This window comes from Sarcophilus harrisii, chromosome 2, assembly GCF_902635505.1.
Source record: "Sarcophilus harrisii chromosome 2, mSarHar1.11, whole genome shotgun sequence".
Taxonomy (NCBI): Eukaryota; Metazoa; Chordata; class Mammalia; order Dasyuromorphia; family Dasyuridae; genus Sarcophilus; species Sarcophilus harrisii.
In genome coordinates this window covers 114375818-114396408 of record NC_045427.1, presented here as the reverse complement: position 1 = coordinate 114396408, position 20591 = coordinate 114375818, and the positions used below count along the sequence as shown (strand labels likewise).

Sequence of the window (20591 nt, the reverse complement as noted above, 5' to 3'; positions counted from 1 at the left end):
TGCGGCCTTAGGCAGGACCCCAGCCCTCTCAGTATCCCAAACAACTCTCTAAGTCTATAAGTGGATGAAAAAAGAGGTACAATTGAAAATTTAAAACAATCAAGCAAACAAAGAAATAAAAATCTACAAATATCTTATAGTACTTACATCGTATCCCCTCAGAACAGCAAGATGGAAAGCCAATAGTTGCAAAGGGATAACACTGAGGATGCCCTGCAGGCAGTCCACTGAATGGGGCACCTTGATTGTCCTTTTAGTGTTCTTGATGGTCTCAGTATCTTCTTTGTCACAAATAACTACAGGTCTTCCCTAAAATAAAAAAAAAAAGATTTAACCAAAAAGATATAATAATGACATTGGAAAACAGGACTTCTCTCTTCTATCCCCATCCTTCTTATTTAACATAAGATTCTTTTAACTAGTAATTTTATTACTGTGTCTAACTCTTTGTAACCATGTGAACCACACTGTCCATGAGGTGTTCTGACACCAAAGTGGTCTGTCATTTCTTTCTCCAGTGGATTAAGGAAAACAGAGATTAAATAACTTGCCCAGGGGTCACACAGCTAGTAAGTATCTGAGGCTGGCTTTGAACTCAAGACTTCCTGGCTCCACTCCATCACTCTGCTCACTGAACCATCTTGCTGCCCAATTAGTAGCCAATAATAAAATTTTATATTATTTCATAATAATATATTTGGGTAAATATACTGACTTTCAAAAACTAAAATTAAATTAAATTAAATCTCTGAAAAAAAAATATATGTATACATATATCTTCTTGTACACACACACACACACACACATATTATATATAACACATACAATGGAAAATATATTACAAAAAATTAAGTATTTTTTAAAAAATTGTTCTATTTGGAAGAAACTGCCTCTTGACATGTCCATCCTTGGCATATCCAAGAAAGGATGGTTTTACCAGTTCTTTCTTCCCTTAGATGGCAATGTCTTGCCCTCTGACTTTCACCTATCTCTTATTATACCACATCATTCTCCCCACCATCTCCAACAAAGAATTGACAGGCATCTTTGAATATGAACAAAGGCAAAACTTCCTTTTTCCTTGCCCCCCAATTCCCTTACTGCTTCTCCAAACCTACATGCCTCTTCCATCTGAGGCCAGGATTCAGGCTGAGGACTTCAAGTTAAGAGTGCCAAGTATTCTCCAAGAAGAAAGCTCTCCATCACTATGCAGTTTTGTAGGCAGGGAGTACTTGGTCTACAGAACTTCAATAGACTTTTTGTGGCCAAGCTAGCCAAGAAGGGTAACAAAGACAAAATACTTTCAATTTTCTTCTTTCCTTCCTCAAACCTTTTTTCTCATATCACTGATAGAGTATCCCTATATTCAGTTGAAAAGCATGGAAATTGTCCATAAGAACTAACATCTTTGCCTTCCTTTTCATTTATGACATATCCACACCAAGCCACCTCTGAAATTCTAAATAAGAATCTCAACAATACAAGCTTGTACAAGATATAAACTCTTTAAAAAGGGGAAAGAAATTCAGAATAGCTTCTGGGAAAATGCAATTATATAATGCAATAAGTTTTATACAAACTAGATTCATGAGGAAAGTGCAGCTTATATTAAGACCAACGTGGTATTATCTGAGTACTTACATGGATAAGTAACTGATCTAAGGAAAAAATTGTTATTTATTCCTTTAGGAAAACAAGGCAAATAGATTAAGCCATGTACACTACCCTGATGATACTTATTAAAGTCTAAACTACTTTCTTCATAATAAGGAACAACTGAAAAATTAGGCATTAAATCCTTCTACTAAAACCCTCCTTTTCAAAGATTTATCACATGTGATGATAACTTGCTTTTTAAAAATTATGCCTGAAAGTCCATACACAAACAAAAAATCATAAATCAGCAAATTGTAACAAGATTTTATTACCTTCTATCTCCAAAATGAATGAAAAAAAATATCCATGCAGGACAAGAGCATCTTACCTGTCGAGCAACAACTTGCTGTAGAGCATTCTGGCACTTAGCGTACGTATTATCTCTCATGATGATCATGATGACAGGCATCAATTTATCTACCAAAGCCAATGGGCCGTGCTTCAGTTCACCAGCTAAGATACCTTCTGAATGCATGTACGTGATTTCTTTGATTTTCTAAGGAAAAATAACCAGATACATTGGTCTCTCATTCAATCTTTCTTCTTTCCAATTCTAAATAAAAAGAAATCTCACAGCATCTGCTAATTAATAGATGCTCATTCTGGTATGGAGGTGACTTTAAGCAGCCAAAGGCAATATGCTAATAGGACTTGAACTGGAGGTAAGTCCAACAGATTTGAAAACATTTCAAGTATAGGTTCAATCAACTGAGGTACACACTCCTGGGGTCAGAGGACCATGTGTGTTAAGGTCCAGAAAGTTTCATAAGCAAAAAGATACTAACTAAAACACCTAAGTACTAGGAATACAAAATAAGGCAATTAATAGTCTCTGCTCCCAAGGAGCTCAGGTAATGAAGCAAAAAACATGCAAATAACAAATTATAGAAATATGTTGAAGATAACCTCAATGAAAGGCATAAGATTAATGGTAATGGGAAAGAATTCTTGGAAAAAGGTACTTGAGCTAGAAAGAAGCTAAGGAGGCAAGGAAGTGGAAGTGAGGAGGGAGAGTTCTAGATACAGAAGATAACAAGAGAAAATGAGTTGAGCAATAAGAGGAACAGCACAAGAAATTTCATCTCCCTCAACAAATCCTACCTAATTTTAATCTCACTATTACTCCACATTTTCAAGGCTTGATACATCCATTTATTCCATAAAGATATATTCCCATTCATTTTTAAACTTGTAAATTTAGGTTGCAAGTATGATAAAAATAATCCAGAAACTGCATTCAAAACAAAATGCATTCAAGGCCAAGACAAACTAATTACATAATTGTATGTAATATGTAATGTCAAATCAAATATAGTTTACTAAGAGATGCCACACCCCAAAGGAATCTTTTATTGTTGGAAAAAAATAAGAGGGATAGGTGGGAGGGTAGATGTTTCTAGACTTAAAAACCATATAGAGTATTAGTTCAAGATCATACAAGTGAGCTTTTGGAGGGGAGAAGAAAGTACGATACATTTGAACAAATAGAAAATTTTATTCTAGATGCTATGAAAAAAAAAAAAAAAACTTGTATAGATGAGTAATTGGGTTCCAAGACAAACAGAATGAAGTCTACATTAACATTAAGAATACAATTCAACACTCATAAAAATTATTCATTATTAAGCCATTCTCCAATTGAAAAATGGTCAAAGGATATGAACAGACAATTCTCAGATGAAGAAATTGAAACTATTTCTAGTCATATGAAAAGATGCTCCAAGTCATTATTAATCAGAGAAATGCAAATTAAGACAACTCTAAGATACCACTACACACCTGTCAGATTGGCTAAGATGACAGGAAAAAATAATGATGATTGTTGGAGGGGATGTGGGAAAACTGGGACATTGATGCATTGTTGGTGGAGTTGTGAACGAATCCAACCATTTTGGAGAGTAGTTTGGAACTATGCTCAAAAAGTTATCAAACTGTGCATACCCTTTGATCCAGCAGTGTTACTACTGGGATTATATCCCAAAGAGATTATAAAGAAGGAAAGGGACCTGTATGTGCACGAATGTTTGTGGCAGCCCTTTTCATAGTGGCTAAAACTGGAAACTGAATGGATGTCCATCAGTTGGAGAATGGCTGAATAAATTGTGGTATGTGAATATTATGGAATATTACTGTTCTGTAAGAAATGACCAACAGGATAATTTCAGAAAGGCCTGGAGAGACTTACACAAACTGATGCTGAGTGAAATGAGCAGGACCAGGAGATCATTATATACTTCAACAACAATACTATATGATGACCAGTTCTGATGGACCAGGCCATCCTCAGCAACGAGATCAACCAAATCATTTCTAATGGAGCAGTAATGAACTGAACCAGCTATGCCCAGAAAAAGAACTCTGGGAGATGACTAAAACCATTACATTGAATTCTAATCCCTATATTTATGCACACCTGCATTTTTGATTTCCTTCACAAGCTAATTGTACAATATTTCAGAGTCTGATTCTTTTTGTACAGCAAAATAACGTTTTGGTCATGTATACTTATTGTGTATCTAATTTATATTTTAATATATTTAACATCTACTGGTCATCCTGCCATCTAGGGGAGGGGGTGGGGGGGGGTAAGAGGTGAAAAATTGGAACAAGAGGTTTGGCAATTGTTAACGCTGTAAAGTTATCCATGTATATATCCTGTAAATAAAAGGCTATTAAATAAAAATTAAAAAAAGAAAAAAAAATTATTCATTATTTCTATGACTACATCTTCAATTACTGAAAAGTTATATTATAAAGTTTTTAAAACTTTTAAACCACAAGACTGAAAAATACCCTGCTTTGCCTTGTAACTTTCCTTTACTTGTTTCATTTTATATTTTTCCAACTGGATTTTAAATTGTTTGGGCCCACAATTAAACAATGAGAACTAAAAGACAAACTTTAAATCTCTCATTTACTAGCTAGAAGTGCTTCTTTTTCTGTAAATGGGAATTACATAAATGACTGAATCCTGATTCAAAACAAAGTACTTTGCAAACTAGAAGATGCCATAAAATGAATTATCTTCAGGTCTTCTAACTCAATATATTTTAGAGGAAAAAATACACTATATGCAAGTTCACATTTTGTTTTTGTTTTTTAAAAGTCCAATCTTATGACAATGTATTCTTGTTCAAAATATATTTCTGCATTAAACACTTGTTAATTTACTTGAGAGAAACCAAGAGATATATAAGAACTCTGACGAATTTTCAACATAAATATTTATTGTCAAATTGACTTTAAAATAAATAAGCAGACTACTTACTAGGGCTCCTTCAAGGCATGTAGCATAATGATATCCACGTCCCATTATCAATACTGATTTTTGATGATAAAGTTCTATGGCGAGTTTCTGAATTTCATCATCCATGCTCAGCACTTCCTTTATCAAATCTATTAAAGAAAGAAAAAAACATCAAATTATAATTTTAAAAAGGACAATACACAAATGCATGGGGATATTCACAAGGAAGAATTATAAAGTCACATAAAATACCAGTTCTTATTCATTTAATTAATGGTTGGGCTGGGGAGGAAGTGTTTTTTTTTCACTATGAAGCAAAATTTTATGTATTGTTTTAAAAGTTAACCCTCCAAAGTGTATAAGAGAATTTCTCAGAAACAAACTACATTTCACTGTTCTTACATCCTAGAAAACAAAATATGGAAGGATTTTTTAAAAATGTATTTTACATTAACCTACCAGGCAATCCCTTCAAACCAAGCACTATTTCTTTACGTCTTTCTTGCATTGAAATTCTATCATCACACATCATGAGGGCAAACATCACCAAAGATACAAATTGGCTTGTGTAAGCCTAAAATAGAGGGAAAAAATAAAAACGTTATTTGGTATGACATTTTAACAATTTGGAAAGGATTTATTGTTTTTTAAGTTGGGAGGAAGGAGAAATAGCTATTTAACCTGATCATAAGATCATTCATATTTTAGTAAGTAATGAACTCAGAAATGGAAAGGAATTTGGTTGTTATTTCCTACTCAAGATATTTATCTTTCTATATTTCAATTTCCCCACCTTAACAGCATTATATTCATATGCATCTGATGCATGCTTTTTCTTTCTTGAGCCCTACCTTCTAACATTCCCTCCAATCCTACATCTAAAATCTGTTTAAAAAAAAAAAAAAAAAAAAAAAAAAAGCTAATTTCATCACTTTGCCCATTAAAGTATTCCTCAGCTTCTTCACTAAATTTAATAGCCTTCTCTACCTTCATAACAAATCATGTTTACAACATTCACAAAAAATAGTTTTGTTATTATGATTTGTTTAAAAAAGAAAAAGGGCTAGGTAGAAAAGGAGCCTAGAGTCAAGACTCAAGTTCAAATCTGACCTCAGTTACTTACTAGCTGTATAACCCTCTCACTCAACCTCTATTTGCCACAGTTGACTCATCTGTAAAATGGGGATAATAACAGCACCTATCTCTCCCAGAGTTAAGATCAAATGAGATAATATTTGTAAAAGCAATTGGGCACAGTGACTGGCACATAGTAAGCACTATATAAATGTTAGTTATTATCATCATTATTATTAAGTACTTAATGTTTATCATTCATTTCTTTATCTTCCACCAAAAAAAAAAAAAAATCATGATTCTCTTCTCAGATTTGTGTATTTCCACAAAAGAATCTTTATTGTCACACAGTTGTATTCTATTCTAATTTATTAAGCATCTACTGCATGCAAGGCTCTATGCTGTAGTTTGGAAATATAAAATCATAATTTAACCTTAAAACATGATAGAAACTATTAGAAAAGATAGATAAATTAGGATAAGGAACTGCAAAAAAAAAAAGTGTTCAAAGTTTCAAATATCTCAAAAAGAGAAATTCAAGAAGGAAGAGATTGCTCAGAGCTGAAATAATCTGAACATGGTCTTCAATGGCAGAAAAAATTTCAAGAGAGAGAGAGGCAGTTTCTAATCCAGACATGCAATATACCATTTTTTAAAAAGTCTTGGAAATCAGCAGGGCAGAAGTATGATTCAATGAACGTAGGATTAGATAAAAAGTTTGGAAAAGTTATCTATGATTCAAGTACATCAGGCTCAAGACTCTGTACTTTATTTGGGTAACTATGAGGAGTCACTTTTTGATCAAAATACATGCTTCAGTTGCTATATATTTCAGTCATATGTTCCATTCCACTTAGCCTGGTAATAATCTTGAGTATGTATTTATGTCTTTGTGTTTACTGACCATACTCTGCACACTGTTGTATGGACTCCTACAATCCTAAGTATCAATTATGTTTTGTTCCTTGCTTATCTTCTCCTGAAAATGAATGGAAATGGAAACATCCCAAATATTATTCTTTTTTTTGTTACACTCCATGGCATCTGATTCAAAAGTTCCATATCTAGATACCATTATCATTATAATATTTTCTATTTTAAGCTCCTTTATCATAGAAGTAGGACTCTGGAAAGATATATTCTATAGAATTCATCAGATGTTATTCGTAGCGGACTAAAAGTCCATGATCCCTCTATCTTAAATCATGATCATCAGGAGGAAAAAAAGCCAACTATTTTTCTCTGACATCATCTTTATAAATCATTTTTTTCGCTTTCCATAATCTCTTTCTTCTAATAACTCAACCTTCAACTGGAAATAATAAAGCACTTAGCATACAATATGTGGCACATAGTATATATCAATACATTTTTTTAAGTGATAAAAGTACCACTTATCCCCACAAGGTGTTTGGTTTCTAGCCTAGTACTTCATTACCTTGCCAGAGAGATTCTTTTCCAGGATTCTTGTGGTACTATCATTCAACCTTTTATGAATAACAATAAGTAGGTGTAGGTGGTAAGTTTGATAAAGTTCAGTCAATGCTCAATTCTATCACAGAGAGATACATACTACAAGATGAATAATAGAATTCTTTTTATGTTGATACATGTATTATCCGTATTCTCATTCTGTGGAATATGGAATGTCATCTGTCTCAGAAAGCCTAAATCTTTCAAGGAAAAAGTCTCATACCTACTAGACAAATTGTCCTTGTCTTTTTATTTTTATTTGGCACAATACTGGAAGTACAATGTCTAGAATGCTAAGATTCAGAAGAAGCAGAGGCTAGTGAGAAAAACTTAGCTATGCTGGGGAAAAGAGGAGAATAAAAGAAGGGAAAAATTGCTCGTTGTGGTGGCTAAGATGATAATAATTGGGGAGAAATGAGACAAGAGATGCTCAATATTTATTTTGCTTCTGTTTTGTCTGACAAGATGAATAACTTCAGATTAGAAAGGAAAATACATAAAGAAGGGAAAGGGATCCGTATATGCAAAAATGTTTGTGGCAGCCCTTTTCGTAGTGGCTAGAAACTGAAAATTGAATGAATGCCCATCAATTGGAGAATGGCTGAATAAATTGTGGTGTATGAATGTTATGGAATATTACCGTTCTATAAGAAATGACAAGCAGGATGAACAGAAAGGTTTGGAGAGACATACATGAACTGATGCTAAGTGAAATCAGCAGAAACAGGAGGATCATTATACACTTCCACAATATTATATGATGATCAATTCTGATGGACGTGGCTCTCTTCAACAATGAGAGAAACCAAATCAGTTCCAATTGATTTATAATGAAGAGAACCAGCTACACCCAGAGAAAGAACACTGGGAAATAAGTATCGACCACAACATAACATTTCTATCTGTTATTGTTTGCTTGCATTTTTGTTTTTTCTTCTTAAGTTATTTTTACCTTCTTTCTAAATCCAACCTTCCTTGTACAACAAAATAACTGTATAAATATGTATACATATATTGTATTTAACATATACTTTAACATATTTAACATGAATGGGACTACCTGACATCTGGGGAGGAGGTGGAGGGAAGGAAGGGAAAAGTTGAAATAGAAGTTTTTGGAAGGGTCAATGGTGAAAAATTACCCATGCATATGCTTTGTATATAAAAAGGTATAATAAAAAAAAAATTCTACCATGAAAAAAAAGGACAATACAAATAAATGTGCCTTGTAGAAAACTGATACACAGGAAAAGAACATAGACAGTAAAGAAAATCTCTAGCAGTTCTAATTGACTTCAAAACTATTTTTTTGTTAAAACTTTAAGGATAAGTGTCCTTGTGGTCTCTCTGAATCTTATTACACATTCCTAACATTCTAATATTGCTCATTCATTGTTACCAAATATACTTTACTTTGCTTTGTAAAATCTGAATGATCAGGTATGGTTTTATAACTAAGATCATGAATCCCTAATTACATACACCACAATCCCATCAAAAAAATTAATTAATGCCAAGTATATCAAAGGAATAGATTCTTCTGTTGGCTCATTTGTTTTCTCTGTTAAATCTAAGACTGCTATTCATTTTTCTCATCCTTCATTTCCTAATCTCAAAAAAGAAAACCTGTTCGTCTTTTTAAAAAGTAAGACTGTGACCTATATACCGACTGCACGGACAAAGGAAGGGAGAATGTTCAAGGCCAACAGGTAATGATCACTAGAATGGGTAAAAAATTTGAACAGAATTAATGAAGAGAGGTTGTTGACTGATGGTAACAAAAGAAAAGTCTGAAAATGGCAACTTGAAGTAACAAATAATATAACTTCCTTCTTGGAACCACTGAGTTGCAGTGTGTGAGAGAAAATACTGAAAAAAATATGGAGAACATGAGAGAAAGTACCAGTACTGAAAAAGCAGACTAGTGAGGGATGCGATGTCATCCAGGAAGAACTTGGTTCTCAAGTAGTAAAGATAAGACCATGAGATCAATCTAATAACTTAAAAAAGCACAGTATGGTTACCAATTCTGAAATAAAATAAGAAAAGAAAAGAAATAAGAAAAGGTAAAATACACTATTTTTAAACTACACTTAGTCTAGGAATTTATATTCCAGAATGAAAAAAATAAATGTAAAGGCAATAAAGAGACATGTGAAGGACCACTTTAAGAAATGGTTCTAAATGTAATCAAGAGTGAAAAGAGTAGGAAGAAGAATTAGGAAATAGTACAAAATTTGAATTCTGAGGATCTTTATTCAAATCTAATTTAGATGCTTACTACTTATGTTGTTAGGACAAGGAAAAAAATCTCACTAAAGTTCAGTGATCTCATCTATAAAATATGGAGCTTACATTAAAAGCCTTCTGAAAGTTCCTTTAAGCTTTAAATATTATGACCCAGATGTGCCTCTAAGTTGATGAACAGTGATATTTCTACTTAACACTGGATCTTAATTATAAATACATGGTGAACTCAGTAACTTTTATCTACATTCCATTCTAATCAGGGCCTGAATTCTATATCTTCTCATTAATTAACAATGTATGAATTTTATTGTCAGCTCAAAGTTCAGGAAGGGTTTTATGAGATAAGAATTCTACTCTGGTGCCACTTTATCAATCTAGATTTGATAGAGCTCCCTAGATTTTATGATTAGGCAGCTAGGGCACAATGGAAAGAGCACTGGGCCCGGGGTCGGGTAGATAAATTCAGATCTGGCCTCAAACACTCATTAGCTCAGCAATTGCGTATCATCTGTTTGATTCACTTTCCTCATTTGTAAAATGAAAGCACCGACCTCACAGAATTATTGTGAGGATCAAATGAGAAACATTTATATTAGTGATTAGCACAGGGCCTGGCACTTAAAAATGTTTGCTCCTCTATATCATGAACAAAGATAAATTTGAGATCTAATCCCTTAAACAAAGTTTTCTTTGCAACAGTTTTCCAAGTCTTAAGGTTAGGACATGAAAGTCATAACTTACTGACACCCCACACACTAACTTTTAATTATCACTAAGAAAATATACAAGGGGTTTGGGGGGCGGGGGGTTGTCATCAGTAGAAAGTTCAACTCAATCTTTTTTTCCTCATCTGTAAAATGGGGATAATAATGATTACACTACCCAGTTCATAGAATGTTAATAAGGCAAGTACTTTTGTAAACAATCAAGATCCATATAACCATAAGTTAATATTAGCAAAATGCACTGCACATCTCTCTCTTCTTGGCTACTGACAAGGTAGAAGTCAGGGTTTTGGACCAGAGTGTAAAATGTTTGTTTCCAGGACACCAAAATGTTACAGTAGCAGTTCCCATAATTTCTCCTTGACAATATAAGCAAAAATTTACTAGATACTGTATTTTTAACTAATGAAGAATCTTAAATATTAATCTGCTAAGCCCCTATCTATACTATATCTGGCAGTGGTTTCCACGCCAGATTTGTAACTTGTGTCAAAAACTCATCATCCATTTCTTTGATTTGCCTAAACATTTGTGACATATATCACTGCTTCTATTTCTCTTTCCCTTAATCCTTACTTATGTTCCCCATCATGCCTCCTCAGTTACATTCATCAATTTTGGTTCAAGTGAATGGGTCTTGACATCTTCATCTCTACTCTGCCATTCTTCCTTTCTGATCAGCTTCCTCTGAACAACATCTATCCATTCATTACAATGTTTCAGTATTAAATCTATACTGTCAAGTTTTAAAGATAAAATAACATCATACATTCCTAACATAGTTTCTTTTGTAACTCATAATCTTTCCACTTGTGTTTGGTCATCTGAGAACATTAAGTACCATTTTCTCTCCTTTATGCAAGCTATTTTTTCCAACAAATTACTAGATCTTATTTTTGCTCTTCCTGGATCATAATTTTTCTTCGTATCTCACTCAGCTAGATTTATCTAGGAATTATTCTCCTGAACCCTTTTTTCCCAATTTATAACCTTCTTGATTAGATTATCTTCAAATAAGTCATGTTCCAGAATCCAAAATCTACATTTTGAACAAAACAATTAGTTAATTAAAATATATATATTAAGTGACATATACAAAGTAGTCTACTAAGTAATGGAAATACAAACAGAAAAGTCAATCTTTGCTCTCAAGGAGCTCACATTGTAATAGGAGAGAGAGCTGACATAGGTCTCAACTGGTCCTGAGGGGTACAATGGCAAAAAAAGATCATAATACTTCTTTAATGTTAATCCTAGTGATAAAACCCGATTAGCTTATGACACTGAACTATTTGACAGTACCAAGGACTTCAGTGGCAAGAATGTTCTTTGCCAGGTTTTCAGTAACTGGGGTTACTATACCCACAGAAGTGGCCAGACCACATCTCCACAGAGGTGGCTTCCCTGGAATTTAAAGGGCCCAGCTTGAAAGCTGTAGTCTGGAAAGGCTCGGGAGTTTTGGGTTCTTAATCATCTCCTATTCCCCCTGTACGGATCCCTTGTGGCCTGAGGTCTGCTGGTCCCCTGATCTACAGGCAGCAGCTGGTCAGCAATCTGTGGGGATGCTGAGAACCTCCTGTAAAGGCTGCTTCACTGGACCATAGCTTTGGCAATAGATTGAACATAGAATCAGGGGTCTGGCAGGTGGTCCCAGGACTCTTTTTCTTAATTAATTGTTTTTGCCATACACACACACACACACACACACCCCTCCTATATTCTCCTTAATGTTTCTATCACCAAATATTAAATAGCAATGCTCCTAAAGGGCTCCCATTATCTTCATAATTCTAGAACTTCATAATCCCTAGATCAATATTGTTCATTCCATAAATCACCAGACTCAGGGAGTTATAATTAGGTTTAACAATTCTCTCCCTCCTTAAATAATCAATGTCACTCTATATGACCACTCCCTATCTATTTTTCACATACTAACCTTACAATACAGAAACTTAGGTACCCCTAATCTATGTCCTCCTACACACATAACTAAATTAAGAAGCTCTTTTACTGTATGGACTATGCTATTTTTTCATAGTTTTATTCATAGTCCAAAAAATAGTGTATATATACAGTAGCTATTCAATAAATGTGGTAGGTATGTGACTTATTCTTTGAAACAGACATTAACTATTGTTTTTAACATAACTTTCTATAAACAATTTTTCAACATTCCACTGATAAAACCCTTATCTTATAGTTTACTTCTCAGACCTGTGAAAGAGGAAGGAATTTATGACCAAAAAAGAACTAGAGATCATTACTGATCACAAAACAGAAAATTTTGATTATATCAAATTGAAAAGTTTTTGTACAAACAAAACTAATCCAGACAAGATTAGAAGGGAAGTAATAAACTGGGAAAACATTTTTATAGTCAAAGGTTCTGATAAAGTCCTCATTTCCAAGATATATAGAGAATTGATTCTAATTTATAAGAAATTCTCCAATTGATCAAAGGATATGAACAGACAATTCTCAGACACAGAAATTCAAACTATTTCTAGCCATATGAAAAGATGCTCCAAGTCATTATTAATCAGAGAAATGCAAATTAAGACAACTCTTGAGATACCACTACACACCTGTCAATTGACTAGAATAACAGGGAAAGATAATGAGGAATGTTGGAGGGGATGTGGGAAAACTGGGACACTGATACATTGTTGATGGAACTGTGAACACATCCAGCCATTCGGGAGAGCAATTTGGAACTATGCTCAAAAAGTTATCAAACTGCATACCCTTTGATCCAGCAGTGTTACTACTGGGCTTATAGTCCAAAGAGATCTTAAAGAAGGGAAAGGGATCTGTATGTGCAAGAATGTTTGTGGCAGCCCTCTTTGTAGTGGCCAGAAACTGGAAACTGAGTGGATGCCCATCAATTGGAGAATGGCTGAATAAACTGTGGTATATGAATATTATAGAGTATTATTGTTCGATAAGAAATGACCAATAGGATGATTTCAGAAAGGCCTGGAGAGACTTACACGAACTGATGCTGAGTGAAACGAGCAGGGCCAAGAGAGCATTATATACTTCAACAACAATACTATATGATCATCAATTCTGATGGACTTGGCCATCTTCAGCAACGAGATGAACCAAATCAGTTCCAATGGAGCAGTAATGAACTGAACCAACTACACCCAGCGAAAGAACTCTGGGAGATGACTAAGAACCATTACACTGAATTCCCAATCCCTATATTTTTGCCTGCCTACATTTTTGATTTCTTTCACAGGCTAATTGTACATTATTTCAGAGTCCAATTCTTTTTTTTACAGCAAAATAACAGTTTGGTCATATATACTTATTTTGTATTTAATTTATACTTTAATATATTAAAAAAAAAAAAAGACTTAAAAAAAAAAACCTTATCCTAGACATTCTTTTCTATAATGACACTTCTCTCTCTTGATTTTCCTATTTATCTAAGCAGTTTCTTCTAAGTCTCTTTTTTTCCCATCCATTTTCTGATCACTAAACATAGATATCACCCACAATTCTATCTTGGTCCTTCTTCTCATCTCCCAAAACTTCTTTGGTGATCTATTCCAATAGATTCATCTCTATATAAATGACTAAAACACACACACACACACACACACAAATATATATGTACATATATACACATACGTATGTATATATTATGTATTTATTTATGGGTGTGTTGTGCGTATGTACATACACACACACAGACACATGTACACACACCCACACACCCATAAATAAATACATAATATAATCCAGAAGTAAAATCTTTCAAACTCTGGTCCTACTCCTCCCATTGCCAACTGTATATCTCCATGTACCACTAACACTTCAAAGTCAAAAAGTACAAAATATAATTTATCCTTTGTTCCCTGTAAACCAATCACTCTCTCCTTTATCTATTTCTGTCCATTAGAACATCACCATTACAGTAACCTAGTTTCTCCCTCACTCCTTAATACTGATTAACTGCCATGTCCTGTTGATTCTAATCTTGAAACAAATTTCCCATTCATTCCCTTCTCTCAATTTATAAGGCCACTGCTCTAGTTCAGCTCATTATTATACTGTAAAAACCTAATTGGCTTCAACACCTATAGTCTCTTTCCCAAACAATTCAACCTTCACAAAACTGCAAAAGAAATCTTAGTAAGACACAGATCTAGACATGTAATTTTCCAACTGCAAAACCTCCAGAGGCTCTCTACTGCAACTAAAATACAAATACCTAGATCTAACATTTATGGCCTTCCATAATCTAGCTTCAATCTACATTACTAGCCTTATTTCCTGTTACTTTTCTTCCTACCTTAAGCACTCTTAAATTCCAGTTCAATAGGCCTACTAGTGGTTTCATGAATTCAGTATGTCATCTCCTACATCTCTGTACATTTGCACAGTATACTCCCTCCTGAAACAGATTATGAGAATCCTCATTTTTCTTCAAGATTCAACTCAGTTAGAATTATACTTATATTGGATTACTTGCTGTCTAAGAAAGAGGAAGGTAGGGAGGAAGGAAGGGGGAAAAATATGGAACACAGGGTTTTACAAAGATGAATGTTGAAAACTATATTGTTTATATGTACTTTGAAAAACAAAAAGCTACTAAAAAAATTCAACCTCAGTTGCCATCTCTCCTGTTCTGCCTTCCCTTATCTACCCAACTGAAAACATTTTCTCTTTTAATTATTCCTAAAGCAATTTGTCTGGATCTCTCCTTTAATCTTATATATTAGTTCTATGTCCATTATGTTACTTCCTCCTTGATCCCTAAATGAATGTAAACAACTTCAGGACAGGTATTATATTGTATCTCCAGGACAAAGAACAGTACAACCAATATTTATTAAAATGAATTCGAAAATTAAATTTATGTTCTGTAAGAAATGACCAGCAGGATGAATACAGAGAGGCTTGGAGAGATTTACACGAACTGAAGCTAAGTGAAATGAACAGAACCAGGAGATCATTATACTCTTCATCAACAATACTATATGAGGATCAATTCTGATGGAAGTGGCTATCTTTGGCAATGAGAGGATCCAATTCAGTTCCAATTGATGAGTGATGAACAGAACCAGCTACACCCAGCGAAAGAGCACTGGGAAATGAGTGTGGACTACTTGCATTTTTTGCATTTCTTCCTAGGTATTTTTACCTTTCTAAATCTGATTTTTCTTGCTCAACAAGAGAACTATATAAATATGTACACATATATTTAAGATATACTTTAACATGTTTAACATGTATGACACTGCCTGCCATCTAGGGGAGGGGGTGGAGAAGGAAGGGAAAAGTTGGAACAGAAGTGATCACAAGGGTCAATTACCCATGCATATGTTCTGTCAATAAAAAACTATAATAATAATAATAATAAAAGAAACTTACTAGTTATGAGCAAAAAAAAAAGAAAAAAAGAAAATTAGCTTTAAATTCTGTGCATGTTTGAGTTCCAAACATTTAAATTGTATCACTTCCTTGTCCTTGTCTATTTTCTTAAGATTATATTACATGCCATGACATATACACTGCCCAAATATTATGTACTAATCACATTAAAAGTCTAAAAAAAAAATCAAAATCCTAAATGTGGTGTAATGGGCTGAAACTTAGTTGATGCACAGAGGTCCAAGCACTTAAGGCTAATTACCAATTGGACAATACTCTATTAGCATATGCTTGGAGAAATAATGACCTTGCCCACTACTCTGTGCAGGCTTTATCTGTTGGATGATAGAGAGATTGGGTGAAGGATTTACAGGGTGTAGTGAGAAAACCAGAGTCATTCCTGGCTGGACTGGTGTAGCGATTCCTCTCAAGTCGTGTGGCCATTCTGTTCATATCCACAAAGAATAAAGATCAAGGACTTTTGCTGATTCTGACTCCGGCTGATTCTAAAGTATCTAGGGTGCTAACCTGGTCATCACAATGTGGTATTCCTAAAATATTCTGATCATATGAGAAAGAGTCAATTCAATTTACCTTTGTGCTGGCCACACCAATCTCTGGACCGGCATTAATATGAACTCCACAATCTGTCTCTCTTGATATGGAGCTGCCAACAGTATTTGTAATTCCAACTGTTAAGGCTCCTCTCTCTTTACAATATCTAAGACCCATTAATGTATCTGCTGTCTCTCCTGTTTAAAAAGGAAAGTGCAATAAATATACCTTTATATATTATTTTGTGATATTGAAAAATAATTACAAAAGGTTTACATGCATTAATTCATAAGTTTTAACTAAATTCCTTAAATTATTATTCATAGTGAAATAAATTGTTCCTATAGAGTAAATAATATTAACATAAATCATGTTTTCATTTTTCTTTCCGTCATCTTAAATTTATATTTCCGTCTGAATCATCTTAAATTTAGCTCTTTATGCTATTTCCTTTTGTAATTTAAAAAAAAAAAAATCAATCAGGTGTTATACAAAATATCATTAGAAATAACCATTGTACTTTTTACTATCTTCTGCCATCTAAATACGCTAGAATCATTATAAATAAGATATTATTTAAAGTATTCCAATATAGGTAAAATAAAAATTCAAATATATAATTAAATTCTAAATGAACATACCTGACTGACTGATAAAAAAGCAAACATCATCTCGAAAAACTGGAGTATTTCTATCCAGAAAATCACTGGCAAGTTCCACCATAACAGGCAATTCTGTCAACTCCTCAAGAACTTGACGAGTCTATAAGAGAGATATCATATAGTCTTCAATGTTTTAAATATCTTTCTTTCCACTTAAATATTTGGAATTTATTAATTTATGAATCTTCTCTTTACTCTTCAAAGTCCAAACTTAGACCTTTCCCACTAAATCTCAGCAGATATATTATTTTCTAATTTATTGACAATAGGTCTAAAGCTGATAGAAAATCTCTTTCTTATCTCCTGTCCTCCATTCTCTCTATGCTCTAAGTCATTTTTTTCTTTCCTATGTCTCAACATGAGAAGCCTTCCTTTCCTGTGACCTTGCTCTCCAATTGTCTGCTTCTCCATGAAGAAGTTCCTTGACTTCTGCCTATAAAAATGGTTATAATATCTCACTATCCTTAAAAAACAATTCTCTTAATTCTGCTACTCTATCAAAAGATTACCCTATTTTTCTGCTATTCACCACCAAACTTTTCAAAAGTACTATTTTCTTTGTATTCCCTTACTCCTCAGTCCCGTGCAATTCGAATTCCACACTCCAATGAAAATCTATTAATAATTAGGCTTTTTTTCCCAGTCTTCACCTTCCCTTGATCTTTTCCTTCCCTTAGCTTCTGTGATCACTCATTTATCAGTTATTTGTTACTGCATACAAAGAAAGCAAGATAAAATATTCATAAATTACATAGCAATGCAATAGTGTGTTATGTATACATATATATACTACATGCAGAAATTTTTAATTATTTAATTTATCAACTTTATCAATATTTTATCAATATTACAAAAAAACTTTTCTGTTCACTAAAAATTAATATCAGTATTATTTTTCCACAGAGTGATATGTTTGAATACTTCTCATAAGTGATTCAAAAACTGAGTTAATTACAATGAAATTTCAAAGGCTGCCAAATCTGGGGAGAAAAAATACCTAACAATGATAAGTAAATCCAAACAGAACTGCATAATTAACTGCACTTATTAAATCATGATGTTCATTTTCTAATACCATCCACCAATTGTAAAAAGATTTTTACCCAAATTCATTTAGTAAATGTGCATCTAAGGTGGTATCAGTTATTCTTGAAAAACTAAGTGGAAAGTATTACATTTTTTTAAATCTTTGTAACAAATAGGCTCTAACACTATTAAAATTCTTCATTATGAAAAAAATTAAGCAGATTAGAAAAATGTACCTCCAAATTGTGTTTTTTTAAGTATAAAAATATGTGATATATGTATATTGTTTTTCCATTTAAAAATTCATACTATCATTACCTAATATTTTAAGGCACAATATATACACTTTAGAGCAGTGGTTCTCAAACTTTTGTTTTCAGTTTCTTTATCCTATTAAAAATTATTGAGGTTCTCTCCAAAGAGTTTTTGTTTATCTGGATTATATTTATAGGCATTTACCATATTGGAAATAAAAACTATTTCTGAATTTGTAGACCCTATATAAAAGGGTTTCAGAGATCTCCAGGATTCTCTACACCATACTTTGAGAACCACTGCTTCAGAGTAAGGTTTATTAATGATTTCATATCATAATTTCACATTTCAAATAATTATCTTTGAAATTTTGAAATATTTTTAGCTAACTTCTTGTCTGATCTAATAAATCACTGTTTTATTAGAAGTGTCAATTCAGCTCCATAACTATTAGTATTATATCCTCAATCTAAAGGTCTTTTGCAGGAATTTTTTAAAGCTTCTTGTCAATTTCATAAGGACCTATTATATTACAACCAGATAATGTAATCTATAAATCTATCAAATTTCTTCTATGGAAAAAAATATTTTATAGTTCTGATATGTAAATCAGGTGCCACATAGTGCATACAAAAATTCCAATATGCCAAAATACAATGAAAGCAAACAAGTGAGTTTTTCACTTCCTGTAAATCCCTTCCAATTGTACGACATTCACTTCTTCCCTCAGACATAGCATTTGTGATATGTTATTATAATACATAGAGGATTCTAATGTCAATCCATAGAATAATTAGAAGAGGAAAAGAAAACAGGATCTGGGACTATGATTTGACATAGTGATATGCCAGTGAGGGAAATTGAAGTCAGCATCTTCACTTTCTTTAATGGATCAACATTATTATAATTAATCCTATTAAAATCGGATAAGATTATTTAAAAAAAAAAAAAAAAAACCTTCATTATCCTACAATTAAAAATAGAAATTCCATATTCTGGCATTCAAGACTCTCCACAATCTAAAATTTAGAAAAGAAAGCTAGTTTAGCTTCATAATATTTTTATCACATTTATCAATGTTCTGTTTTATTACAAAAAAGCTATGCATGTTCAAAATATATAAAACAAATTAACCTCCCCTTCTATGCCTCACCATTAATACATACACTTCACAAGGTTTCACATCTAAGGTTTTGCTGCCTTCTTGAAATACTTGTATGATTTTATACTACCTGTGTCTAAAATAAGAATTTTCTAATAAGGCAGAAAACCTTAATAAAAATAACACAGGATTTTCCTTCTGAGAAAATTACCATAAAGTTCTTAAATATTTCATCTAAAAATAATGCTCTGATCATTCCTATTTTTAATATGCATCAATGTTATTTTGTGATTTATAAATAAAGTATGCATGTGCAAAATATAGCAAAAGTAATGCTTTCTTTTCAAATATCTAAAGCTCAATTAACTGATGCTAATTCTTTGGAATACATACTAATCTAGAGAAATTTTTCAGGTAAGAGGAAAAAATCCATGATTGGTTAATTAATTTTAACATTTTAAAAACAGCTTTATCAAAACAAAGATCTATATTAATGGATGAGTTGTTCTTTTTAACAGAAAACTACTATGTTACAAATGGAATATTATGTTTTCTCCCCCCAAAGCAATAAAATCATAGGAAGCATTGGAGCAGCTACTCCTTCTGGAATGGTCTGAATACAATCTTACCTCCAGCCAGAGGGAAAAACTAGATCATACCTTCTCAGACTTTTTTAACTTTTCACATCATTTTGATAGGGGGAGAAAAAAAAATCTATGAACCATCTACCTGATCAAATCTTATCAAAACAATCTTTTAAAAAAATCACAAGAATGAACGGGATTACTTTTGGAAAAACACTAATGAGCTCATATACGATTTTTATCAACTATCATAAGCCAACTATTTAATAGAAACATTAATAAAAATATTAACACTGTAAGACACTAGTTAAAATCTAATTTCTACTTTTGGACCAAAAATACCCTTTTAATTTGGGGGCTCCATGCTAAAAATAAACTCAGCATTGTTGTGATACTAGTATTAATATAAACATGGCAAAAAAGTTCTTAGTAAAATCAGGATATTTTTTAGACATAAAAAGCTTTTTCATGAAGTAAATTTGCTGGAGTTTCTTTGATTCTCAAAAGAAAGCAGGGATAAAGAGAAAAGGATTTTTTTCCCTACAGCAGCAGGGATTTTACTTTTGTGCCCTTCATGAAACCAACATTACAGAT

At 32.8% G+C, this 20591-nt stretch overlaps 1 protein-coding gene across 3 annotated transcripts in view; it reads right to left on the bottom strand.

Annotated features, from left to right (window-relative positions):
- Positions 1–20591, bottom strand: part of GFPT1 (glutamine--fructose-6-phosphate transaminase 1) — a 62483-nt gene that overhangs the window by 4525 nt on the left and 37367 nt on the right. For all 3 annotated transcript variants that reach the window (XM_031950618.1, XM_031950619.1, XM_031950620.1), the window contains 6 exons: positions 17010–17130; positions 16408–16565; positions 5363–5477; positions 4925–5052; positions 1985–2152; positions 148–309 (listed from right to left, as the gene is read on the bottom strand). In XM_031950618.1, the coding sequence (XP_031806478.1) occupies positions 148–309; positions 1985–2152; positions 4925–5052; positions 5363–5477; positions 16408–16565; positions 17010–17130 (852 nt within the window). The remainder of the gene's footprint in view (positions 1–147; positions 310–1984; positions 2153–4924; positions 5053–5362; positions 5478–16407; positions 16566–17009; positions 17131–20591) is intronic.